Genomic DNA, 26,049 nt, shown 5'->3' with positions numbered 1-26,049 from the left:
TTTCACTCACAGCCAAGAGTCTGTGAGGGGGGGGGGTCATCTCTGGGCCTCAGTTTCCCCATCTGTCAGTGAAGCAGAAATCCCCAAGTCTCTTTGCCCCCATTGTAGATGTCAGGTTGGCACCAGGTGGGGGGACTCTGTAAACCAGGGTGCCAGCTGGCAGGACAGTAGGGAGGTGCCACAGCATACTTGGAACTTGTCACAGTGACATCAGTTGGCTTGGGACAATTTTCAGAAAGGTGGAGAGGGGCCAGTACACCCTGGCCATGCCTCCTCAGAGCCCCTTGGGGACTACATCCACCACCAGCCCCCTCGCTTACCCAGCTCACCCAACCCACACAGGCTTCCCAGAAGGGTGCCGGGGGCCCAGCTAGTGTAGGTGTTGGGACCAGAGCTGCTGGGACCCCAGGCAGCCCCAGGCTTCAGGTCTGCAGGGGGTGGGGGGCCTGGCAGGAGGAGGGAAACTCAAGGGGGCGGAGGAGCAGCAAGGGTGGCCAGGGACTAGCCAAGGAGAGCAGGACTGGCCACTGGGTAGTGCCCAGTCCCCTCCGGAGAAACAAAGAAAACATAAATAATCGCCTCAACTTCTTCCAGTGGCCTGGGGGTCAGTCTTGAGTGTGGCTGGCTGGTGGGGCTTCTCTGTATCCAGGTCACCAAGCAGGGGAAGGGGACATCCCAGTCCTTTCACTGTCACATTTCAGGGTGTGTGTGTGTGTTCTTTAGATGGCCTTTCCAGGTACCGTGAATTGAGCCGTGTGTACCCGCCCCCAAAATACATGTTGTCACCTCTAGATTCTGTGGTCACAATCCCATTGGGCAGTGGATGCTCGAGGGGACCTAAGGCAGAGACTTTTGAGATAGAAGGCATCCAACCAGCCAGCTAGCAAGCGGGGGATGGTGGGTGGGCGATACACGAGGCTGCATTGGTCCCCTCCACGCTAGAAGGAACCAAGAGGCAAAAACTTTTTCCCAGAACTGGCGGGGCACCTTCCTTTGCTGCCCAGCGGCGCTCAGCCTCCTGAAAGATGGGGAAGTCTATCCGTTAGAGCCCTTTGCGAGTGGCGCTCACGTCCCAGGCGCGGAAGAGCTGAGTGCTGGGCTCCTCTGTCCCAGGCCATCATCCTGCTGCAGGAGGCGGCCAGGAAGGCAGGGAGGAGCTCCTGGGGGGCGGGGGGCGTGGAGATAGGGGTGGGCCCCGGCGGGTGTCCTCTTGAGTCGGGGTCCCACTTCCTCCACCCACCTTCCCCCCAGGCAGGGGAGGGGCAAGGAGGGATGTGCAAAATGGCGCGTGGGGCCGGCCCTGGTCGCACGGCGGGCGGTCCCTGGCCTATCCTTGGGCGGTCCCTCGCTAGTCCGTGGGCGGGCCGTGGGCGGTTCCTGGGCGGAGCGGGGCCCGGCCCTGGCCGCGCCCACGCCTGCGCCCGCGCCGGCGCCCTCACTTGCAGGTGAAGACTTCAGTGCGCTCGCTGCAGGTGTTGCACTTGACGAAGCAGCACCAGTGGAACTTGCAGTTGCACTGCCAGACCTTGGTGTATTGGTGCGTGTTGTAGCCGCGGCCGCAGCACATGGTGTCGCAGCCGTCGGCCCCTTGCGAGGTGCGGTTGCACAGGCGACCCTGCGTGCCCACGCTGCCCGTGGCCGCGTCCTCCTCGCAGTAGTTGGGCGACTTTTCAATGTATACCAGGTCCGTCTCCATGGGCTTCTGGAAGCTGCGCAGCTGCTTGATGCGCAGGAAGGTGGGCTGCCGCAGGCGGCTGGCGCGCACCACTTCCACCTGCACAGCTGCGTTGTACTTCTCCTTGAGCAAGTGGCCCAGCTCGCGGAACTTGGGCAGCGTTGTCCAGCACGTCTTGGTGGTGCACGAGCCCGACACGCCGTGACACTTACACTCCAGCTTCATGCGTTCCTCCAGGACCTGCGGGAACAGAGCCCCCTCAGCACCTCCTGCCAGGCTCCCCACCCTCCTCCTCCAGCCTCTGCTAACCCCTGCTGGCCCGAGTGACCCTGGGGTCCTGCCCAGGGCCCACCTTCTGCCCTGTGACTGCTGGTGCCAGGCTCCTCTCTCTGGGCCTCGGTCTTTACATCCGTTAAAGGGAGACCCGGGCAGCAGGAAGCAGGGAGGGGCCGCCAAGCTCTGCACCTACTCGGGGACTGGGTTCTCGGGCTGCCCTCACACCACCCCTCAGGGACTGCTTCAAGGGGTCGGGCGGCCCAGCTGCCTCTCACCCTCACCCCAGCATGGGCACTGCCCCCCTGGGGACCTTTATCTGTGGACCTGCCTCAGCAACCAACCCAGCAACCCCCACATTCATCCCCCACTCTTGTGACTCCATCTGTCGTAGTAGAGCTGAGCTCAGTGGGGTTTTCAATGGCTGGGCTTGCAGAAGCAGGTTACCAGGCCTTGCTTTGGCGGCACCTCTGAGTACACATCAATCTTCAACCATCTGGTTAGCAGGGAATGCTTAACCGCATGTGCCCCATACCCCCAGGCACTCACTCCCAAGCAGGAGGTGCTTAATAAGTTCTGGCTCCCTTCCCCCTCTCTCCTATGGGGCTTGGCATCTAGGTGGCACTTAATTATGGCTAATAAGCCTTGGTGCCATAGTGGTTACATATTGGGCTGCTAATTGCAGGGTTAGCAGTTCAAAGCCACCAGTGGCTCTGAGGGAGAGAGATGAGGCTTTCTGCTGCCATCCAGAGTGACGCTCTCATAAAAACCACTGGAGCCGTTATACCCTGCCCAGTGGGGTCTCTGTGAGTTGGAATCGACTCAATGGCAGTGAGTTATTTTTATAATGAGGCCAGGTAGTACCAGGCTTAAACAAAAGGTGGGCGGTTTGAACACAAGTATGCTGGCTTCAAAGAAGGCAAGAGCGGGCCATCCGTCCTCATCAAGACCATGGTTCCGTACATTCAGTAGTGTTTCTGCTGGTATATGAGGCCGCTAGGAGGAGGAAATGACTCAACGGCATGTGACAGCAGCGACAAGGCAAGCCTGGGGTGTGTGGAGCTGGTCTGGACGCTGGGTAGGGTGGGGTGGGGGGCCAGTGAGGCCCACCTTGCTACAGGCTGGAGCGCCTCCCGGCTGAGCGTGAGGCCCTGCTCCAGCTCTGCAGGACTGTGCATTCCCTGCCCGCCCCAGAAGGCTGCTTCCTAGTGTCAGCCCTGACCCCAGGTACTCATTTACCCAGATCGAAGTGGGGCCTGATTAAAGACGTGACCCTGTGTCATTTGTCACCCGTCACTCTCACCGGAGCCATGGGGTGCCCTCCTGTACTGGCCCCAGCAAGCCCGAACAGGGCCTTCCCTTCCTGATAGCAGGCTGCATATACCCTCACCCCCCACAGTATGGGGAGCTGAGTCCCTCGAGCAGGGGTTCCTGGGGTGGGGGGTGCTTATCTCCCTCCCTCCCTGACAGGGCCTTGGAGGTCCGAGGCCCAGGCCCCAGACAAGGGATGACACCATGGCCAGAAAACTGGAATCCTGCCCCTGCCTCCTCAGCCTCTCCACACCTTGAGTCCCGCTCCCCAAAGCCTGGGGGCTCCGGCTTGGACAAGAGGTCCCAGAGAAAGAGTGAGCCAATGAAGGTGGGGTGGGGCAGCAATCCCCAGGGATGCGGTGCATTCGAGCCCCTTCCCCCGGCACAGCCCAGAGTCTGCCTGTGTGTCTCTCCCCTAGGCTCCTCCTACACCGAACCGCCTTCCAAAGACCAAAGTCAGGCCTTCCAGAACCACCCGGAACCACCCCTTGGTCAGACCCTGGGGCAACTCCTGCCAGTCCAGCCTCAGACAGGTCCGGGGCCACTGTCTGTCCAGGCCTGAGTTTCCATTTGACATCCCCCATGAGGGGTCGCCTGGCCCACTCCTGCATGCCTCATCTCTTCTCCCTCCAGCCTGTCTGTTGCTACTGTGCCGGGACATCCCACCCCACCCAGAGCGGCCCCATGCCCCCCATGGGGACCCAGTGGGAGCTTGCTGGGCAGAGTTGCCCCTGAGCCCTGTGCCCAGTGTCTGGCCCAGAAGGAGCAGGGGGGTCTTGGAGTGAATGTGTCAGCACCAGCGACTGAAGGGATTTTCCAGCTCCTCTTGGCCTGGTGGCATCGTGGTTATGCACCAGGTCAGCAGTTCAAAACCACCAGCTGCTCTGGGGGAGAAAGACGAGACTTTCCACTCCTGCGCAGCATTATAGTGTCAGGGACTCACAAGGGCAGTTCAACCCTGTCCTACTGGGTCATCAGAATTGACTGAATAGCAGTGAGGGGTTTTGTTTTGCACCTGGAAAGGTGAGTCGGCACCACACCTGTGCAGCCTGCAGGCTCTGGCGCCCAGGGTGCAGCCCCCCTACCCCCGGGGCAGGGAGCAGCTCTGAGAGCCAAGCGTTCTGCTCGGCTGCCACCCTATCTCCGGCCATCTTGCCGCCACCGCCAGGGCGGCTGCTCCTCCCCGACTGTATCTGGGGCCTCATCTCGCCGCCTGCAGGCAGGGCTGGCTGGCGGGCCAGGCTTCTTCCCCGTGGCGACCCTTCCTGGGCATCCCTTTACCTCCACCATGCTCCAGTCCATGCAGCCAAAGGCCAGCCCTGGCCACCACCCATCACGGGCAGAGTCCCTGTCTGCACCCACCTGCCACCCACCCACATGGAATACACCCCCTCCTCTGCACCCCAGCCTCAGTTTTCCCACCTCTTAAATGGGAGCTGTGGGGGCCCCCTCAGAGCTTTTGGGGGTGCGGCTGGCCCACCCTGGCTGGCACCCTACCTTGCGGCCGGCCTCGTTGTTGTGCAGGTTCATGAGGCGCCGCGCGTTCTTCTTGATCTCGCGGGCATCCACGAAGCGGCGGGAGAAGTCGATGCCGTAGCGCACGTCGGCCGAGCAGCCGCCCCACTTCCAGCCCTCCGCCTGGTTGTAGTAGCCCTGCTTCTCTCGGTCGCAGCCGCAGCTGCTCAGGTTGCCTTGGCTGCAGGCAGCGGTGACAGCGTGCGCCACGCCCGCCGCGGTGATGGCGTAGGTGAAGGCCGCTTCGCGGCTTCCTGCGGGGGGGAGGGGCGCAAGGTGAGTCACGGGGCGCCCGGCTGCCCAGGGCTGTGTCACCCCGGGCTGGTCACCTGCTCTCTCTGGGCGCCTGCATGACCAGGTTCTTGTGGGCAGTTCTGGGAAGCAGTGGACGCAGCTGCAGCCCTCCCACCTGCCTGGAAAGACTGCCCGAGGGCCAGCCCTCTCTCTAATACCACCACTCCGCCCCCCTGCATCACCCCCAGGAAGTCCTTGTCAGCGGTATCCTGTCCCCAAGGACTGGTATGAATCTCTATCTCCTCCCCCATGCCCCCATCCACCGTGGTCATGAAGGAGCATTTGTGGGGACTGTGAGGGGGCCTCCCGAGATCATGGAGATGTGAATGGGACACACAGGGAGGCCCTCTCCAGGCTTGAGCCCCCCATTCAGTCAGCTAGGAGCCCAAGCAGAGCCCCACAGCCGGGACCCAGCATGGATCTCCGTTTCCACCTTCAATCCATCCCCGCAGGGTTCCCCTCCCCAGGCCGGGCTTGGCATCCAGACGCCCATCTGGTCATCCCAACAGCCAGTGTGCAGCTCTGGGCAGAGCCTCTCCTTGAAGCCTTCATTGGCTCCCATCTGCCAGCAGAACGAAGCCCACAGTGGAGCCGGGGACTACCCTAGTCCCTCCTTTTGGCTCACTGCCCTCTTGGGGTGTCCTCATCTGTGGGTAGAATCCCTAGCCCTTGGTGCTCAAATTCTCCCCAACTGCCTCTTCCAGGCAGTTATCTCAGACCCTCCTCAGTGCGCCAGCGCCCCCAGTCCCAGAATGCCTCACTGGTCCTGACTCTCCACTGGGGCAAGCCCTTGGGAAGGAGGGACTTCCAGGCACCATGTGGGTCCAAGGTCCTTTTGTCGTTGCCACCAAGTGGGTTCTGTCTCAGAGACTTGTGTACAGGACACCACTGTCTCTGGGCCTTCAACTTGTGATCTTTAGGAAGTAGACTGTCAAGCCTGTCTGTCATGTGCCCCAGAGACTCCACCCCTGGCGTGAATTTTGATTGTCCACAGTCTCAGGTCCCCTCAGTGAGGAAGGAGCCCAGGCCCCTAGCATAGTGGCCCTGGGTTCCCCTGGCTCTGAGCCCATCCAGTCCCCAGCCCACACCAAGCAGGCTCATTGAGCTTGGGGCCGGAGTACAGGCAGCAGGAGTTGCAGTTAGGGGGCCTAGCACTGAGCTGACCTCCCAGGATGCAGAGGGTCGGTCTGTTACATACTCACAACCAGGCCCGCACTGCGTGAAGCTGCATCTCTCAGCCCCTCGGCTTGGGCCTGCCTTCTCTGGGGAGAGATGCCTGGGTCTCAGCACTGGCCTGCACGGAGCCTCCTTTCCTCATCCAAGAAGGGTGGGGTGGGGCGGCTGGGCGAGCTCTGTGCTGGCTGCCCCGCTGCCCTGCCAGCCTCGAGTGGTGGGTTGTCCTCTCCCAGCCCCTCCCCTGGCCACACCCTGAGTGTCAGCAGTGCCTGCTCAATGCCAGGCATCACCCAGGGTGGGGAGCAGGGAGCCAGGAGGGTGAGGGAGGCCCTCTGAGGGGCTGGGAGGGCTTTATGGAAGAGGGGCCTTACTTTCCACAAGGGTCCACACTACTGTGAATGAGTGAGCATGAGCGTGAGCACAAATTAGGGAGTATGTGTTGTGTGTGTGTGTGTGAATGAGTAGGAGTGTGTGTGTACTGTTCATATATGAACGAATATGTGAGTGAGTGAATGAGTTTGAGTGTGTGTGTTGGTCCTGTGTGAGTGTGTGAAAGTGAATGAGTGTGTGTGTTGTGTATGAGTGAATGAGTGTGCCTGAGTGTGACTGTGTACCAGTCCTGTGTGAGTATGTGTGAGTGTGCATGTGTGTGTGTGAATGAAGATGGCTGCGAGTGTGAATGAGCAGTGGGTCCAGCAGACCCAGAGGCGTGCAGTAAAGGTGTGGTGGTGCTGACTGAGGTCAGAAGCAGCCATCAGAGGCAGTGGATGCAGCGTGGGCAGAGTGTGGGTGCTCATAGCTGTCCTGTAGAGCTGTCGGTGGTCAGGGCGGGCACTGACTGGACACTGGAGTCTGGAAGCCTAACTGTCGGAAGGCAGGACAGCAAGCCACCCAGAATGACCGAGCCATAGGGGCCACTCAGACTGAGATGGGACCAGTGGTTAGAGGGTGGGGCAAGTCTGGAACCGAGGGGGGGTTCTGAGGGAGGGGTGAAGGGCCTGGAACTCAGTCCTTGGAGCCTGGGTCCCAGGCTGGCCCTTGCTGGATAAGTGACCTGAGACAGGAGCAGAGGGTGGCCTGGGCAGCAGGAGAAGGATCTGGGCCCAAGGGGCCAGCTGGCAGGCACACGTCTTTGGAAGGGTGGCATCAGACACTGGTGAGTCACACAGGGGGCCTGACCGGCCAAGTCAGTGTCCCCAATGCTGTCTGATCGAGGACAGATGTGGTGTGCCCAGAACAGAGGCTCACCAGGGACTCGGGACCCGAGCCTGCCAGTCACCCCTTCTCTCTGACCTCGCCTCTTCTCCCTGGCCCATGCGCCGCCCTCCATACAGCCTCAGTTACCCAGCAGTTACTCATCGGCTGCCAGCTGCTCCTACTCATTCCTTTTTAATTTGGCTTTAATGAGCCAAACCCGCTTGTCCTTCTCTACCATGATGAGATGACAACTCGGCCTTGGCCCATTTTACAGGACACACTCCTCGTCACCAGGACACGGGGCCAGGGGTGGGGCTGCAGAGCCTCTGAGCACCCCTGGCTCCATCCCCAAGCCCCACGGGGCCCTGTAGGGACCAGGCCTGGGGTGAGAGCCACAGGTAGAAGCCTGGCCTTCAGCAGGTACAGCAACCTCGAACTTGTGGCTCAGCAGCCATCTGTCTCCCCAGGCCTCTGAGAGGACCTCACACCTGGTCTGGGTTCCACCCCCTTCACACATATACCCCCCCACCACCACCACTCCCTGGTTTCACAGAGTGCCTGCATGTGGGTGCAGGGGCAAGCAGACTCCGTCCTGTGCACGGTCCAGCTGGCTGGACAGTGTCCACCTGAGCACCAAAGTCTGAGCCTTCCTCTGGCTCCCAGGCCCAGATCCCTGTAGCTCAAGTTCCTGGGGTGCCCCACTTAGCTCTCGTGCACCCCTCTTCCCATGGCAGAACTTGGGCCAAGTGTGCCATTCCTGACTCCATGGAGACTCCCTGGGGCAGCCCTGGGACTGGTCCCAGCTCCCAGACTGGGAGACTGGGTCCAAAGGCCTGGAGTCCTGCTCATGGAGTTGGTGGCACCCTGTCTGGTGATGGCCAATGCAGAGGGCAGGCAGGCTGGGGGTGGGCAGCAAGGATGTGTCCATCCCAGGTGCACATGGCCCTGGGGGTCCCTCACAGAATTGAGCACACAGCCCAACACAAGTGGGTCTGGTGGGGTGGGAGGGCCTCAAACAGGAATCCCACGGTGTCACCAGAAAGTGTCAAAGACCCCCGATCCCTTCACGTCCCCCCGAAAAAAGTTACTCTCAGAAACCCACAGGGACATGTCTACCCTGTCCTACAGCATTGCCATGAGTCAGCCTCAGCTCAATGGCAGTGAGCTTGGAGTTTGTGTTATGCTTTAAAGACGTGTCATGGACTTTGTTGTTGTGGAGAACACATGCACAAGTCCACACAGCACCTAAGTGGCGCGGTGCCTCAGTGGCCCCTGACTCAGCCATCGCAGGAGTGAGGAGAAGGATGCACCCGCCTGAAACCGTGGCCACAACTGTTCGTCACAGCGTTTCCATGCTTCAGCCCCAAGGTGCTTGAACCAATGGCACGGCGGAGCCCCTCAGGTCAGAACCAAACCATCTCACTGCCATCGAGTCGGTTCTGCGTCCTAGAGACCTTACAGGACAGGGTAGAACTGCCCCTGCGGGGTTCTGCGTCCTAGAGACCCTACAGGACAGGGTAGAACTGCCCCTACGGGGTTCTGAGTCCTAGAGACCCTACAGGACAGGGTAGAACTGCCCCTGCGGGGTTCTGAGTCCTAGAGACCCTACAGGACAGGGTAGAACTGCCCCTGCGGGGTTCTGAGTCCTAGAGACCCCACAGGACAGGGTAGAACTGCCCCTGCGGGGTTCTGCGTCCTAGAGACCCCACAGGACAGGGTAGAACTGCCCCTGCGGGGTTCTGAGGTTGTCACTCTTTATGGGAGTGAGGGCCTCGTCTCCCTCCCATGGGGCAGCTGCTGGTTTCGAATGCTCAGTGCGTAACCACAGCATGACCAGGGCTCTTAACATATGCCTGAGGAAGAGTCGAGCCTTTGGAGTAAGGCCTTCAGGAGAGTTGGGTGCATAAAATGTGATTGAGACATAAACATTGAAAAAAAAGAAAAGAAAGCCATTCACTGCCATCGAGGCAATCCTGACTCAGAGCGACCCTGCAGGACAGGGTAGAACTGCTCTTGTGAGTTTCCAAGACTGTCACTCTTCACGGACTAGAAAGCCCCGTCTTTCTCCCTCAGAGCTGCTGGTGGTTTTGAACTGCCAATCTTGCGGCCTGCAGCCCAAATACATAACCACGATGCCACCAGGGCTCCTTGATCCCCAGGAAGGACCTGTTTCATGTGGCCGGGTCAGTGGGCCTGGAGAACTGGCTGCTGAGTGACTGACACGATGGCCTTGTGTTACACGAGCCAGTGGGTGTGAGGACGCCGGGAAGGGCAATGTACGAGACGGAAAGTAGGCTAGTGACTGTGTTGCCTGGGACCACGTGGGGAGGTGTGGGGTGTGGGTGACTTCTGACAGCCAGGGCTTTCCTCTTGGGGGATGGGAGTGTTCGACAATGGACTGTCCGATGGCTGTCCAGGGCAAGTGCAAAAGTCCTGCTACTGCGGTGCCCACTCACACTGGCATTGGCTTTCTTTCCAAATGACCCGAGTTTAAGCATGTCTCCGATCAGTGGGCGGCTGCAGACAAGTTCTCTCGCTAACACACGTGTCTTCATCTCATTGGGGCTCCCCACCTCCCCACGCCCCAAACAAAACCCAATCCGACCAGTGGCCTTGCCAGGGAATCCACGGGGCCTCGTCAATTCAAGACAGAGAGGTCGGCTTGGAAGGTTTGGGCAACTGCCTTGGGAGATTCCAAAAGTTTTATCTTGGTAGATTTTCTAGAAGGATGCAGGATGGTCCAGGGGAGCTTATTAGGAAGAAGTTTTAGGAACTGGAGAGTGACTCAGGGGGAGATTTTCCCATCACGACACCACACCAGCTCATTCTTCAAGGGTAACGGGGTGGTCCCATGAGAATTTACTGGCAAACCTTACCCCACCATCCTCAAGCCCTGATCTTGCCCCTTCAGACTGGTTTTTAAATTTTTTGTTGGTCTGTTCTCCAAGCTCCAAGAACATGGGGAAGAACCATGAGTTGAGTCTGTGTCGGGGACGAGCTGCAGTGTTGATTGACGTGGTGTGAGTTGGTGAGCCCAGAGTCCCCCGGGAAGAGCTAAGAGAGTTGGCAAGGCCACCTTCAGAAGGGCATGGACCTAGGTGGACCTTATATTGAGACACACAGCTTCACCTGTCGATGTTTTTGTCTCTCCTGCAGGTTCCTACGAGTCAGCCGCAGCACGATCAGACTGACCTGCGTGCAGCTGTGAATGTTACAAAACAGCGACGGATCTTCCGAAAGCTGCTATTGAGATGTCACCTCGAGAGAGCTGTCATTGGCTGGGTCTCTGGGGACCACACACACAGAGGAAAGCCCACCAGAATGAATGAGGGCTTCGCCTCAAGGATGGGGGGGGGTGAGAATGGGCTCACGCTGACCTGATAGGGAGAGTGCAGCATTGGATCAGAGCTCAGAGCCCTGGTTGGGACTGTCCCCCCATCATCAAACCCGTAAGGACAAGCCTAGACTAGTCAAACAAACAAACAGAACAATATTGATTCCAATGTATAAGCAACTCACAGCCCCTGTGGGTTTCTGAGACTAAATCTTTACAGCAGTAGAAAGCCTCTTTCTCCCACGGATTGGCCAGCGTCTGGGAGTGGCTGGTGGCTTCGAACTGCTGACCTTGCAGTTATAGCCCAACACAGAACCCACTGCACCGCCAGATTCAAACTCACTGCCATGGAGTTGATGCTGACTCATAGGACGGGGTAGAGCTGCCCCTGTGAGTGTCTGAGACTAACTCTTTACAGAAGTAGAAAGTCTCGTCTTTCTTCCAAGGAGCAGCTGGTGGTTTCAAACTACTGATCTTACAGCAGAGCAAGGCTACCAAGAGGTCGCCAGGCTGGAGTCTTCAAATAATGCAAGTGGAGGTTCAGTGATCAGAGCCACAGAGGGTCCAGGGGGCCGGCTTGGTGGGAGGGCCCCTGGGGAAGGGATGCAGAAGGCGGGGCCAGAATTCAAGAGAAGTGAATCATGCAAGGGACTAGTGGGATGCGTTTCATTATCACCCTGAGGCTGCCTTCACAGCGTCACCCAAACACCTCCCCTGAGGTCTTCCGAGAGCCACCCAGCAGCCTGGCTTCACTAAGACGGATGGATGTCTGCCAGGAGCGGTGGTCTTTTGAGTTCTGTCTAAATGGGGCCAGGCTGACCACAGGACCTCGAAAGATTAAAGTGCCCTGGTGGGTAGTGGTCTTCTGTTCATGGGTGGGAGCAGCACGTAATGGACAAGGAAGATGGGAAGGGTTGTCCAATCAGAGGACGTCCCTGAGTTGTCCAGGCAGAAATGGTTGAATTGGTGTGTGCCTCACTCGCCGTGCCTAGTCCCAATGACAAATACAGGAAGTCAAAAGCGAACCCAAGAAAGACAGTGTCAGGAAGCAGAGCAACGTCAAAGTCCCTGGGAACAGTGTTGAGGCCGAGGGACCAGCACTGCCAAGGTCCTGGAAGCGATCTCGACATGTGCAAAGGAAGGTCAGGGGGGCAGTGGTCCTCAGGGGTCACACATGCCAGGCCTGGGGATCGGTCTAGACTGTACTCCATGAATTGGGGGCAGGGAGACCAGCTGGGCGAGGGACAGGGGGCTGCTGCAAAGGTTCAGGTATAAAAAGGGGGTGGGCTGGTCAGGTGGTAGAGGTGAGCCCCGGTCAGCCTGGGGCCTCAGACTGATAGGGGACCCAGTGGGGTCAGCAGGTGGACAGATGGGGGTGAGGAAAGAGGAGTATGAAAGGAACCCCGGGCTTGGGCCCAGGGCTGCCGGTGGGAGCTCAGGAGAGGATCGGGGTTTGGGGGGTGGGGGAGATTTTGAGGAGAGGGCCTCCTATACCGCGGGGTTGAAGGGGCCTGAAGGAAGGAGTGGGGACAGGAAGCTTGGGAGAAATGCCCCAGCCTTGCCCAACCCCTGACCTTGGGGATGTAGTGGTGACACGTTGGACCAGAACCCACAAGGTCAGCATTTGGGAACCACCAGTTGCCCCTTAGGAGAAAGACAGGGCTTTCTATCCCCATCAAGAGTGACAGCCTGGGAAACCCACAGGGGTGGCTCTCTCCTGTTCTACAGGGTCACTGTGTCCTCATCCGCTCATGGCAGTGAGGCTTGTTTGTTTCCAACCCCCAGCCCCAGGGTCACTGCGATGAGCTGGTGGCCCGCAGATGGAGCACTGAACTGCTGACATGGAGGGGGCTGGTTCTCACTTAGCTCTGCAGAAGAGAGATGGAGCTGGCTGCGTCAATCAAGATTTCAGCTGTAGGAACTCTATGGGGGCATTTAATCTGTCCCCACCCTTCCTCCTGGGTCTCTAGACCTCAGAATCAGCTCCAGGGCGGCAAGTTTGCATCTGGCCAGTGCCCTGGGGAGACCCCTGGACACGGGATCCTGACAGGCCCTGTGCAGCCCCTGCCTGCTGCCCATGCCCCTGCCTGGCTCTGAGCGCCCATCTTCCCCTTGTGACCTGAAGCTAGCCCTTAGTGCCCCCTGCCCTGCCTGAGCTGACCCAGGGCACAGAGCAGGTCAGACATGGGCTCAGAGGGAGGGGAGAAGGGAGTTGGTACCTTTCTGTGTCCATTCAGAGTCCCCATGGGCTCGGCCTCTGCCAGCCTAGCGTGGGGGTCAGAGCCCCGAGTCCAAGCCCATCTGGCTAGGCTGGGCGGGGTGGGTCAGGCTCCCATGCCTCAGTTCTGGCAACTGTTGGGTGGGGGTGATATCAGCAGCCCCTGGGAGGGGTGCAGAGTGAAAGCAAATTGGGGCAGGGGAGGGCGCAGCAGGGATGGGCCTGGGAAGGAGTCCAGGTGGGGACTGTTTATCTACTGACTCCAGAGCCTGGTGGTCTGCGGCTGGGGTGGGCAGGTGACTACTGGCCTCTCAGTACCACGTGTGGGTACTTATGTGGGCGTGTGTACCTGTGCTACCCTGTGCCCCCTTCATGTCTGTCTCTGTTCCCCTAGCTCGCTCTCTCTGTCTCTCCGTGGATCTCTATAGATCCCTCTGTCTGTCTCCCTCTCTGCCCCTGTGCCTCTCTCTCCTCCCTCTCTCTGTTTCGCTGCCCTTTCTCCTCCCAGTCTCCACCCCTCTCTCTCCCTATTCTTTGCTGTCATCTCTCTGTCCCTCTCTGCCTTCTCTCTCTATGGTCGCTCTCTTTCTTTCTTCTCTCTCTCTCTGTCCCTATCTTTACATCCCTCTCTGAACCTCACTCTGTTTGCCCCCTCTCTGTCCCTCTCCTTCCCTGCCCGCTCTCTGCTTGTCTTTTCTGTGCTCTCTGTCCTCTCTCTCTCTCTGTGTCCCTCTCTGTCCTCCCATCTTTCCCCAGCCCTGCCCTGGCCCCCACCCGGCTTCGGCTGAGTCAGTGTCTCCACACTAAGCCCTCCCCTGCCGTTGTCATAAACAGAGCCCTGGGAGAAGTCGTGCCAGGTCTGAACACGCCAGCACACCCGCGCACCCGGGGCCTTTGTTCCGACCCAGTGGAGGCCTCACACACTGCCGAGCAGCCCCCGCAGGCCGGCCAGGATCCAGCTGGGCAGCTGCTGTCACCTGCAGCCCCCTCATTGGTGTGGGGGCACCGAGGCCAGGGCCACGCGCCAGGGGCATTCTGGGCTAGAGCCAGGGGCAGTGTCCCCGGGCTGAACCTGGCCTGGGTCTGGCCTTTTGGTGGGACTCACAGCTTGGGGCTGGTCCCCCACCCCCAGGCCTGGGCTCCAACAGTGTTCTCATTAATGACCTCTGCCGGGCACCCCTCACTTAAGTCGCCAGCTTTCTGAAAATGTGGCAGCTGCCTAACGTGAGGCCCTGGGGACCCAGGCCTGAGTGGTGACAGAAGTGGACGAGGAGCTGACCACCAGGACAAAGCCATCGGGTCCAGTCACTCAGCTCTAGAATCAGAGTGAGGGCCTTCAGGGGCAGCAAGCAATATTGACAAGACCCCCAGGGGCAGGGCAGGGGGGCAGACAGGTCTTCCCCACAGAGACTGTGGTGGGGGTGCCCAAGCCCTCTCTCCAGAGTCCTTCTGAGGAAGGCACCGTGTCCTGTCCCAGTCCCACTCTGAAAGTCCAGGCTAGCCCACGGTCCATGGGGCCCTTGCCCTCCAGCCTCCTGCGAGGAGGCAGGAGCGCCCCATGTTGGACGCCTTCCAGGGGCCCTAGGAGGGGTCCATGGGAGGCTCCGGGGCCAGGTCATCACCCTCTCAGGCCCCCAGCCTGTCATGGAGGGGGCCGAGAGGTGGGGACCATCAAGACTACCTCCTTGGTCCCCAGTCTCAGCGAGAGCTGCCTCCAGTGACCCGGAGCCTGGAAGCTTCCGCCCCTCCGCAGCCCCCAAGAGGCCTGGCAGTTTTGCCTTCCCACGAAGTCTTTCAAGCCCGTCCTTCACATCTGTCTGGCTCTGCCTGGACCTCCGAGCCTGGACACACCCACTCTGCTCTGCCTCAGGCTGGACACTGGGATGGGGCAGCATACAGGACAAAGATGGGGGTGCCTTCAGGTCTCCCTTCTCTGCCATGGCCCCCTGCACAACCCCAGGGTCCCCCTCACCCAGTGGACCCCCAAGCATTCCTGAGCTGGCCAGGCATGGAGAAGCCGGCACACAGTGGGCACTCAATGCATGCTGAATGACCCAGTCCATCTCTGCCCGATGCTGCTCCCCCTACTCAGGGCCGTCCCCAACCCCGATCGGAGGATGGAATGGTCAGCTGGGTTCTGTGCTGGCCCCTCTACCTTGGGTGAAACCAAGTGACCTTGGCCAGTCGCTGTCCTTCAGAAAGTTGCTGTGGACCTTGAGAGGGAAGACCTGCTCTGACCATCGGCAGGATGTCCCTGGTACGTACGCACAGCCCACGCCCAGCACTTCAACACTGCCCAGCTAGGAAATCTGGAGCTCCCTGTTCCCTAGACGGTGCTCCCACACCCCCGGGATGGTGCTCCCACACCCCCAGGACGATGCTCCTACATCTCTGGGATGGTGCTCCTGAGTCCAAGGGATACAGCTCCTGGGCTTGGCTGGCAGAGGCCCAGGCAGGGTTCCCAGCAGGCACTGGTCCTGAAGTCACCCTCTTTTGCTCCCCAGACACCCCAGGGTGCCCCTCCAAACCTCTGATTTTCTGGGTTCTGACCAGTTCTGCTGACGCCCTGTTGCAAGTGGTGAGTGGGCCCCACTGGTGAAGGCCACGCTGCCGACACCCCTGGAGTAAAGGGCCAGGGGCAGCTTCCAGCTGCATTGGGACTCACGTGAGCCAGGATCGGGGCAACCCTGTACCCAGTCATGGCTGAGGCTGGGTTCAGTGGTTCATGCAGCCCAGAGGGGCTGGGCGGGATCAAGTGTGGTGGACATGGGACGGTGGGGGTGAGGGAGGCTCTGGGCAGGGGCAGGAGGGTCTGGGGGTCCCTGCTCAGCCCCTCCTCCTCCTGGCAAACCCCCTCTGTTGCCAGGACCTGACTCATGCTGTCCCTCCCACCTGGAACCCTTCCCTGCAGCCTGGCCTGGCTTACCTGCTGCCCCTGTCCCTGCCTCTGGGAGGCCCTCAGCCACTGTCCTGACTTGGGCACTTGCCCTGAACCACCCCAGTGTCCCTGCAGCACCAGGCCAGTGGAAGGCGACCCCGGGTGGGGGCCTCAACCCCAGAGCGGGTAGAGTAGCTGGTGCTCAGGGTCCGGGGTCAGGGCAAAGGCAGCCCAGAGTCACTGGATGAAAGACTGAAAGACTGGGAAGTAGTGAGCTTCCTGACCATGGAGGCATACAAGTGGTGGCACTGGCCAGGAAAAAGAATTGAACTCTGCACCCAGGGTTGGCTTGCTCCTTCTGAAGTTCCTTTACACATTGGCCTGCTACCTGAAATGTCAGCAGTTCGAAACCACCAGCCACTCTGTGGGCTCCAGGGGAGAAAGACAGGACTTTCTACTCCTGTAAAGAATTACTGGTCTTGGAAACCCACAGGGGCAGGTCTACCCTGCCCTACAGAGTCCCTGTGAGTCAGGGTCGACTCGAAGGCAGGGAGGTTGGTTTTGGTTTTCTCAGCTTGGAGGCATTAGGCAGAGGCCAAGGTCATGAGCACAGTCTGCAGGAACTGTCCCTCCCCCCCACTCTGGCCAGGCCCCCTCTCATGGCCAATCAGTGGTTGGCTGCCCCCAAGAGCACCTGGCTGCCAGCTCCTGGCACAGCTCCCATCCTGGGCCCGGGGCACCCAGCACACCGGGGTGTGACTGCCTGCCTGCTTGGCCCCACATCCAGCTGGTGCCTCGTGGAAGCTCCCAGCCAAGTGCACGGAGGCCTGGTGGCTGGTGCTGAGCTCTACCAGGGTGGCTGGGCTATGAGATATGTGTGTGGGGGGGTGTCATCACCTGGGGAGGCTGTGGCCTTGCTGTGGCAGCAAATAGTCAAGGAGGGGTAGAAAAGGCACCCCTCACACCCCTAGTAGGCAGGATTCTGACTCACAGTGCATCCTGTAGGGTAGAGCTGCCCTGTGGGTTTCTGAGACCACAGCTCTTTAAGAGAATAGAGAACCTCATCTTTCCCCCCAAGGAGCAGCTGCTGGCTTCAAACTGCTGACCTTGGGTTAGCAGCCAAACATGTAACCACTATGCCACCACCAGGGCTTCATAAGAGCAGCCAAACTCTCAGGAGGCAGACCTAGGGCTGAGGCGGAAGTGGGGAGAGAGGAGGGCCAGGTGTGGCTGGAACCCTAGCTTTGAGGTGGGAAGCCGAGGGTGGGGGGGCGGGGGAGAGGAGGGGAGGAGTTAGTGTTAGGAGCTGGGGCATAGGGACCACTGCAAGTTTGGGAGGAAGACAGCAGCACAGTCGCTAGGCTGACGGGATGGCGGCCAGCAGGAAGCAGTGACACCAGGATGGGAAGGGTCCAAGTGGCAGGTGCCGCAGTTAGGTGAGGGGGGGTGCAGGGGGGGGAGGCTGAGGGAGAGAAGTCTTGCAGGGGGGGAAGGGCAGGTGGAGGGGGATGGGGTGAACAAAGGCTGCGCACAATTGAGCTGTGCCCTTCAGCACTACGTCTGCCCCAGGCCCAAAGCCTTGCCCAGAGCACCCCCTCATCCTTCAGGTCAGGGTTTCTAATTCCACTGGCTCACAGACTCCCCGAGCCCCCTCAGGACAGCCCAGATCTCCCTATGCACCCAGTCAGGCGGGGGTGGGCAAGACACGTGAAGTGACCACCCAGCTATTGACTCATGGTTAATAACCATTATCTTATCGGACAAATCTGGGAGGGCTTCCAGGAGGAGGCAATAGTCAGACTGTGGAGGGCAGTGAGGGCCCTCTGGGTGGGGCTGGGCTGAGGCAGATTATGCTAAGCCAGTGGTCCTCAACCGTCCTCATGTTGCCACCCTTTCATACAGCTCCTCATATTGTGGGGACCCCCCCAGCCATAAAATTATTTTTGTTGCTACTTTATAACTGTAATTTTGCTACTGTGATGAATTGGGTGACCCCTGTGAAAGGGTCGTTTGACCCCCAAAGGGGTCGTGACTCACAGGTTGAGAACCGCTGCTCTAAGCAGAGGGGACTGCCTGAAGAATGGGGTCAGGCTTCCCAGGCGGCCGGGCCAGGTGGGTGGGCCAGGGGTCTCTGGAGACCAGGGAAGCCACGGCCAGGGCCCTGGGGTCCTGGGGGGCAGGAAGTCTGTGTTGGGTGTTGGACATAGGGACACAGCTGTTTAGCCTGAGCAGTTCCCCCTGCTTTGAAGAGCTCAGGCAAGACAGACAGAGGGACAGGAGAATGTGGCGGGCAGGGGAAGCAAGGGGTCTGTAAGGAAGGGACAGAGCTATAGAACGGTGGTGGTGGGCAAGTTTGAGACATGAGGCGGAGCTGGGAGATGCTTGGGGGTAAAAACTAGGGGGTGTGGTTGGGGGAGGGGTGAAGTGGCTGGGCACCAGGTTCTGCTCAATCAGCTGGCGGAGAGCCCAGCAGTCAAGCTGGCAGGAGATAGAAGGAGCAAGCTGCTGAGGTGTCCTGCATAGTGTCCCATGGGGGGTCATGCTGACCATGGCTTCCGAGAAGTAGGCAGAAGGGGATGAAGCCTTAGTTCCCTCAGGTCTGTGGGTCATGGAAACTTGGGCAGGAGCAGACCCCCAGGCGATGAGGGGACACCAAGCATTCCAGGGTCCGGAGGCTGAGGGATGAGGATCAGGAAGTGGGGCCTTCCAATGGCTGGCCAGGAGTGGAAGGAGCAGTGAAAGGGCAGGGTGTCAATAGCTCTGTCCCCAAGTCTGGCTTTGCAAGGAGGGAGGGCTCCCAGAAGCAGAGGCTGAGACAAGGGTCAGGCACTGTGAGGACAGGGAGCCAGGGACTCGGATTCAGTAGGAAGACCAGCTCAGCCTGACCTCGGGGACCCCCAGAGCCCCGGCCTCCTTGGTTGCACCCCAGGCCCCTATCCTCCAGAGGGGGCGGCTGTGAGCTCCAGCGGGTGGTGGAGGGGTGCTTAGGGAGGATCCCAGCAGCACCCACTCTGGGCTGGGTAGTTGGACAGTCCTGGGGCGTTCTGGGGTTGGTGGGCCTGCCTGAGGCCTGACTTCAGGAAGGGGCTCACACAGCTACTGTCCCACACACCTGCCTCCAGGGGTCCCAGTTAAGGTCCAGTCTCACTGCTCACCAGCCACGGATGCCATGGGGAGGTTCCTAACCCCACGCAGCTGCACAGATTGCGTCTCCGAACCTCAGTTTCTCTGCCATGCAGTGAGGGCGGCCCTGAGCCACAATCTCTAGGCAAGGGGCCAGGGAGGGGAGTGGGCATCGGGCAGAAGGGCAACCGCTAGGATGTCCTCCCCGCAAAGGAGATGGTGGCAGGCGGCCCCACCCTCCCCAGCTGGCTTGAGGAGCCCTGCACTTGGGTGGCAGGGCCCCAGGGAGGGGGCGGTGCCATCCTCCTGGCTGTGCCAGGTGCCTCCCACGTGCTGCTCACCACAAAGGGGCCCTGGGGCTTTCCCCTGCACCACCCGCAGCCCCCACGCTCCAGCCCCGTGGAGCCTGTCTCTGGATGGGGGGGGGGGCAGCAGCTGCCATTCAGATTCCAAGCCCAGGCCCTTGGCCCTCAGGAACCTTAGGGAGGTATGGGGGCTATGGGCTGGGGTCTGCCTACCACGGTCCACTGTCCCTGCCTGATGATCAGCTATGGGATGGTGCTCAGGGTCTCCTGCAGTTGCCGGGGGAGGGGAAGGGAGCACACTTGTCAGCCCCTGCTCAGTAGACCCCATGTGTGAAGAAACCTGCTCCACACTGGGACCGTCCAGAAGTAGACTCTGGGCCTCCCTTCTGCGGTACCTCAGGGGGGCTGTGAGCTCCCCTGCTCTGGGTGAGTGGTCTAGCCCGTAACTCTAGGACCACCCAGACGCACAATGCTGTGTCACTTGGTTCTGCCACAGAGCCCTGGGTATCAACAGAACAAATTACCCTCGACTTAACTGAGCACGATGTCCTTCTCCAAAACTGGGTTCCTCTCGATGCCCCACCCTCCGTATGTTGCATCACCCAGGACAGATGTTTATTGTTCTGGTTTACATGATAGAAGAGGAAACTGAGCCCTTGCCTGGGGTCACACAGCTGAATTCAAAGCCAAGCCTGGACTCCAGGGTCATACTTTCTCTTTGAGCCCCTCCCTGAGCCTCAGTCTCTCAGCCTATACACTGGACTCAGAGGAGCCCCCCTCACTAGGCTGTCATGTTCTGGGGGGCTCTACATCACCCCAGCTCTGACCACTGCTGCTCTCCGGCTCTCAGCCGTGCCTCTCTCCCATCCCCCTCTCCCCAGTTCTGACTGCCTCAGTGGTCCTCAGAGCTCCAGGTACATCAGCATGGCAGCCCCCACTGTAGCTCCTGTCCCATCCAGAGGCCTTGCACAGGACTGGCCTCATCCAATGGCACAACATTGTCCAGCAACTCACTCGCTGCCATTGTGCCCATGCCGACTCACAGCGGCCCTGTAGGACCCTGCCCTTGTGGGTTTCTATGAGCATCACTCTTTACAGGAGTAAAAAGCCCATCTTTCTCCCACTGAGCAGCTGGTGGTTTCGAACTGCCGACCTTGCAGTTAGCAGCCCAACAAGTAACCGCTATACCACCAGGGCTCCTCGAAGATACCAGTGTCACCCCCTTATCTGGATACAGAAACAGAGGTCAGGAGGTGGGCTACGTGTCCCAGCGAGCACAGGTGGCACACTGCACACTGGTGGCAGCGAGCACACTTCTGCCACCGCCACCACGGCCCACCAGCCCGCCACACACACAGCCCGCTCAGCCCCCGAGATGACCCTGACCCAGACCCAGGGCCCCCTGACCCAGGCCAGCCTCTGGGAAGGTAGGCCGCGGCAGCAGGGGCCTGCATTGAGCAGTTGGTGGACACCCATGTGACGGACCCGGCCCGGCTCTCAGGGGCCCGGCGCTGGTCCCTGAAGCCCAGAGGCGCCCTTACCTACTCGGAGCTCCTGCCCGAAGACCGTCCTCTCGCCCAGCGCGGAGCAGTTCCAGCGGGCGAAGCGAAACTGGTGCTGGCACTCGTTGATGCCCATCTGCGCGCCCTCGCCGACCACGATGATGGCCTCGGGGCGGCTCTGGCAGATGGCGCGCTGCCGCGGGGCCAAGCCGGGGATCTTGTTGCAGATGATGTTAGCTCCCAGGGCCACCACGGAGGACAGCGCTCTGCGGGCGGGACAGGAGGCAGCGGTGAGGTGGGCTGGCGGGAGCCCCCCAACCGACCCTCAGCCCTGTGAGCCCCTCGCTTAGAAATACGCGCACCCTCACCCACACCCTCCCACCTCAGCGTCAGAGCCCCATTTTCCTTGAGTCACTAGAATGCTCATGGAAGCGGCAGTCAGGAGCTCCCAGGATGCACCGCTCACGAGACGTCTTTCAAGGGTCGATGTCCCTTTGAGGACTCGGGTACGCCTGACCCGAGCCATGACATTGTCAATCGCCTCATCTGCACGTGAGAGTGGGACACTGACGGGGAATCGTGGCGCTGGACAAGACCACTGAAAGTGCCGTGGACTGCTCCAACGACGAAGTGATCTGTCTTGGCAGAAGCAAGCGCAGATGCATGACGAGCCTTTGTCTCACAGAGTTTGGACACAGGATGTGGGACTTCGGGCCCGTCGGCAGGGGAACCCCGTCCCTGGAGAAGCGCCTGGGGCTCGGTAAAACAGAACGTCAGTGCAAACGAGGAGGACCTGTCACAAGATGGACGAACACAGTGACTGCAGCAACGGGCTCAGAAAGGAGACCAATTGCCCGGCTGCGCATCAGAACCGAGCGGACGGCACCTAACGATAACTACGGCACCTTGGAAGAAGAGAGCAGGAGGCCGGCACCCCGAAATATGACAGCCAAGAAAATGAGATGGGCGCCTCATGGTTCACACCCAGCTCTCCACAGCTGGTGGAATCTAGCAAGGCCCATGGCATCGCCAATCTCATGGGAACTCGAGTTTCATGGTCACAGGGCACAAGTCCCACAAGGTCGCAAGCGTGTGGATTTGCAAGTCTTGAGGGATCATGAGTGGCAGGGGACTGGCCGGACGGTGCCTGACAGTGTCGTGTGTGCAGAGGTGCTGTGGGTGGTGAGTCAGCCTTCGGCCTGCTCCCTGCGTATCTGTTGGACTCTCTGGGCAGCCCGGGCTGCCCCCACCCCGGTCAAGAGAAGCAGTAGGTGTTTTTCCGGGCAGCCAGGCCTAGCCAGCTGGAAAAATCCCCATGTGGTCGGAGCCCACAGCACGTGCTGTACCCGACACCCAATCCCCAGACCGCCCACTGGCCGCCCTCCCACACCCCCTAATCTGCTGGACCCTTGGGGCTCCCACGGGCACAATGGGCCCGCCCGCCCTAGTCTGGCCTGGAGGAAGCGCATCTGGGCGGGTGGGGCTGGGAGTGAGCTGGAATCTGGGGAATTCAGCCCCAAGTAACCTTAGACCCTTGGAAAACCGGCAAGGGATCTGAGATGGATGGGAACCTGCAGGCCGCCCGGCTGTGGGTGCCCAGCTCACCTCCCAGTCTGCACTGTCACACACCTGCTGGGGCCTGGCCCTAGGGACCTCAGGGGACTGCTAGCCTGGTCTCCATCTCCAGGCAGGCAACACCCCAGCCTGGCCAACTCCCTCCTCACTCAAAACCCTCCTCGTCTAAGGCTGCTCCCACAGCCGGCAGGCTAAAGGGTCGGCCTCTGGCCACCTTGTTGCCTCTTCCCCACCTTGTCCTGCCTCTGCCCAAGACAGCCTTGGGCCTTGGTTTCAGCCAGCAAACCCCCCTCCCCCTCACAGATCCCGGTAGAAGCCCCTCGGTGTTCACCCTTCTAGCAGCTCAGGCCTGGCACTGAGGAGGCGCACACCCCCTTGTCCCCAGGATCGTACTCACTCCACCAGCGTCCAGCTGATATTCCGAGGCCCAGTGTCTGGCCGGACCGTGCCGGGCCCGAGCGTGGTGGGCCGTCCGAGGCTGGCCGGGCGTAGCTGTGGGCCGGCCTAGTGACTGCACAAATGTAACCCCCTCCAGAATGGTGTCTACCCAAACCCTGATGATGCAAGGAGAGACAGGCGTGCCGTCCAATTAAAACCGGGCCAGAGGACCTGTGGAGACGGCGCTCCAAAGAAAACATGCGAGTGGCCAACCGCACAGGAGAAAACCACCCGTGTCATTAGCGATTAGGGAGCAACACGTCCAAACCACAGGAAGACACTGCTTCACACCCAGGGATGGCGGCCATCCAGAGAAAAGCCCAGGGCGTGGGACAACCGGGACCCACGCCCCGCCCGTGGCTGGTGGGGGCATCAAATGGTCCCGGCAAACACAGCATAGCAGTTTGCACGCCCACCCCCACACACACTTACCCAAAGCTAATGCAGGATGGACATACAAGGGGGCTCCCGGGCATTCAGAATGGGAGCGTTCCATTAGCTTTAAATCCCATTTTCCTGGAACTTTTCCAAGCTCCTGTAGAGGGTTACGAGGGCCCTGGTGGCCTCGTGGGTTATTGTGGGTTGGGCTGATAACTTCAAGCTCAGCTGTTCAAGACCACCGGCCACTGAAGAGGACAGCGCTTCCCACTCCAATACAGAGTTACGGTCTCAGAAACCCCCAGGGGTAGTTCCACCCTGTCCTGTAGGGGCGCAGGGAGTCGGCATTGGCTCTGCCTGACGGCATTGTGTTTGGGTCCTGGGGTACATGTCGGGCTGCCCACTGCAAGGTGAGCAGTCGCCTTGGGAGAAAGAGCAGGCTCTCTACTTCCATAAAGGCTGAGTCTCAGAAACCCCCAGGGGCAGTTCCACCCTGTCCTGTAGGGCGCTGTGAGTCAGACTCCACTCGATGGCAGAGAGCATGTTTCCGGTGGGACCGACCCAGCAACCCCACACCTAGGTATAGACTCCCAAAGCATGGGAGCCAGATGTTGAACCCCAACCCTGTGCCCAGATGGCCGTAGTCTGCAATCGCCAACAGGTGGCAAGGGCCCAGGTGTCCATCAGCAGAGGGGAGGGGAACAGAGCAGAGTATTATTCAGCCGTAAGGAGGAATAAAGTCACGCTGTGTGAAGTCCAGGGGTGCGGAGAGGAACTGGACGATTCCACTTCTTTCTACACAGTGTCTAGACCAGAGAGAGGACGCCGGGGCGGACGAGGCAACAAGAGGGTTTGCTAATGGGCCTGGGAATTCCAGCTGGGGCGATGAGAACGTTCTGGAGTGAGCTATTGATGGTGGGAGTGGAACACCAGGAAAGCACCAAGCACCTAAGCGGCCCTTCCTCCCATGTGGTATGTATTTCACTGCCATTTCTAACATAGGGGCCAGGGCATCACACGGACTCTGCACACCAGGGAAGCCCAAAGGGACCAGGCTTGTGGACCACGCCTGTGGGGGGACCCCCACCTGCCATGTGAGCATCCACTCTGATGCCTTCCATGTCCCAGGAGCGGTCCCCAGCTCCTCTGCAGTGCAGCTGGGGGCCTCGGGGACTGGCCTGCATCGGTGAAGCGTGGGAGTGGGTCCAAAGTGAAAATCTGTCAGGACTGCCTACTATTGGCACTGTGCTGATGGAAGCGTCAGTGGATGGAGGGGGCAGCCGGGAATAACTAGCAGTTCTGGGGTGACCCATGGGACAGATAGCCTCAGCAGGATGCCCCACCAGGTCTCACCCCTCTGTGGCTGGCCGCCTATCCCCTGCTGTCCACCAGGGTCCCGGAAAGGCCAGGGTCTCTGAGTGACCTGTGGGCTCACCTCTCTGTACTGTTCAGATACCTGAGGACACTGTGAGGGGTTAGGTGGGGCACCAAGTGGGGGTCTGACAACCGCCCTCTACCCCGCTGGATGTGGGGAGGAGCCCTGCAGACCAGCCACTCCACTAAGGCTGGAGGACAGTGAGGATGGAGAGCAGCAAGGGGAGGCGGGTGCCCAGAGACGCCATTCTTCCCGTCTTGTATCCTGGCGCTGTGGGAGGAGGGAGCTGCCTCTGGGGGCTGCAGAGATCTCTGTGCCTGCAGAACAGCCCCCAAGAGGCAATAGTGGACCTCCAGGGACAAGAATACCCCAGTTCCTCTAACCACCACCACTGGCTGGCACAGTCCCACCCCTTCGCTTTAGCTCCAGCCTGGTTCTAGATTGCCCGCCTGCAGCCCCATGCGACCGTGTGAGGGGCCCGGGCGTGGCTGGGACTCTGGCCATGGCTCTTGCCTGCCATGTGACCTCAGCACATTTCTGAGCCTCTCTGCACCTCAGCTTCCTCATCTGCTATGTGGGATGATAAGGGCCTGCTCCCTCGTGGGGTTGCGAGGAGCATGGGAGAAAGTGACTCAGGGACTTCAGGGCTGGCCATCCTCACAGCCACTGCCGTCCACTTGATTCCGGACATGGGGCACCCCTGGGAGTTGCTGAGAGCAGCCCAGGCAGCCTCATTTTTCTCCCAAGGAGTGACTGGGGGGTTTGAAGGGCTGACCTTGCAGTTAATGGGTCAGGGTGTAACCCCGGCCCCTGCACAGGAGCAGACAGCCTCATCTTTCATCCAAGGAACAGCCAGTGGGTTCAAACAGCCAACGTTTCGGTAAGCATCCAGGGCTAGCCCCCGGCCCTACTGGGGTTCCTTGGAGGGCTTAGTACTGACTCTCATTCATTTGACACTCGGGGTCTCAGACCTGGAATCCCGCTCCCCGCTGGTCCCCCGCCCTCCTCCTGGACTCATTGTCCATAAAGCACCACCACTTTATGGTCAGGCAACTCTGAAACCCACCCGTCTGTCACCTGTGGCTTCACCCACCAATGTGAGCTGGAGGTGTCACTAAGGGTCCCTAGACCCAAAAGATGTGAAGGTTTCTGTCCACCCACATATACACACTCATGAGTGTGCACACACACACGCACAGGGTGGCTGTCCTTGGAACATCAGCAGGAGGCCAGCCGTCAGGCAACAGTGTGGAACCCGGCAAGGAGAAGGGGCAAGTCACATACTTTCATCAAGAAGTCAAACAAGAGGACCAGGCACCCTGGAACTGCCCCCAGCTCGTCTCTGAGGCTGGGCAGCACAGTCACACCCTTGGGTGGGAGAGGCTCAAGGGAGCCAGCCAGGGCACTGGGATGGTCTGTGTCCTGAGCAGGGCTGACTTAGTTGCACACCCATGTAACTGTACCCAGCTATACATGGAATGC

At 60.0% G+C, this 26,049-nt stretch overlaps 1 protein-coding gene across 2 annotated transcripts in view; it reads right to left on the bottom strand.

Moving 5' to 3' along the window:
• Positions 1-1,292: 1,292 nt before the first annotated feature.
• The window catches only part of WNT7B (Wnt family member 7B), a 46,280-nt gene continuing 21,523 nt past the window's right edge, over positions 1,293-26,049 (bottom strand). For both annotated transcript variants that reach the window (XM_075552652.1, XM_075552650.1), the window contains exons 2-4: positions 20,841-21,067; positions 4,757-5,028; positions 1,293-1,915 (exon numbers count right to left, since the gene is read on the bottom strand). In XM_075552652.1, the coding sequence (XP_075408767.1) occupies positions 1,436-1,915; positions 4,757-5,028; positions 20,841-21,067 (979 nt within the window). In that variant the 3' untranslated portion in view covers positions 1,293-1,435. The remainder of the gene's footprint in view (positions 1,916-4,756; positions 5,029-20,840; positions 21,068-26,049) is intronic.

The sequence above is a fragment of the Tenrec ecaudatus genome, chromosome 6 (genome assembly GCF_050624435.1).
Source record: "Tenrec ecaudatus isolate mTenEca1 chromosome 6, mTenEca1.hap1, whole genome shotgun sequence".
Lineage (NCBI taxonomy): Eukaryota > Metazoa > Chordata > Mammalia > Afrosoricida > Tenrecidae > Tenrec > Tenrec ecaudatus.
This window is presented reverse-complemented; position numbering and strand designations above follow the sequence as displayed.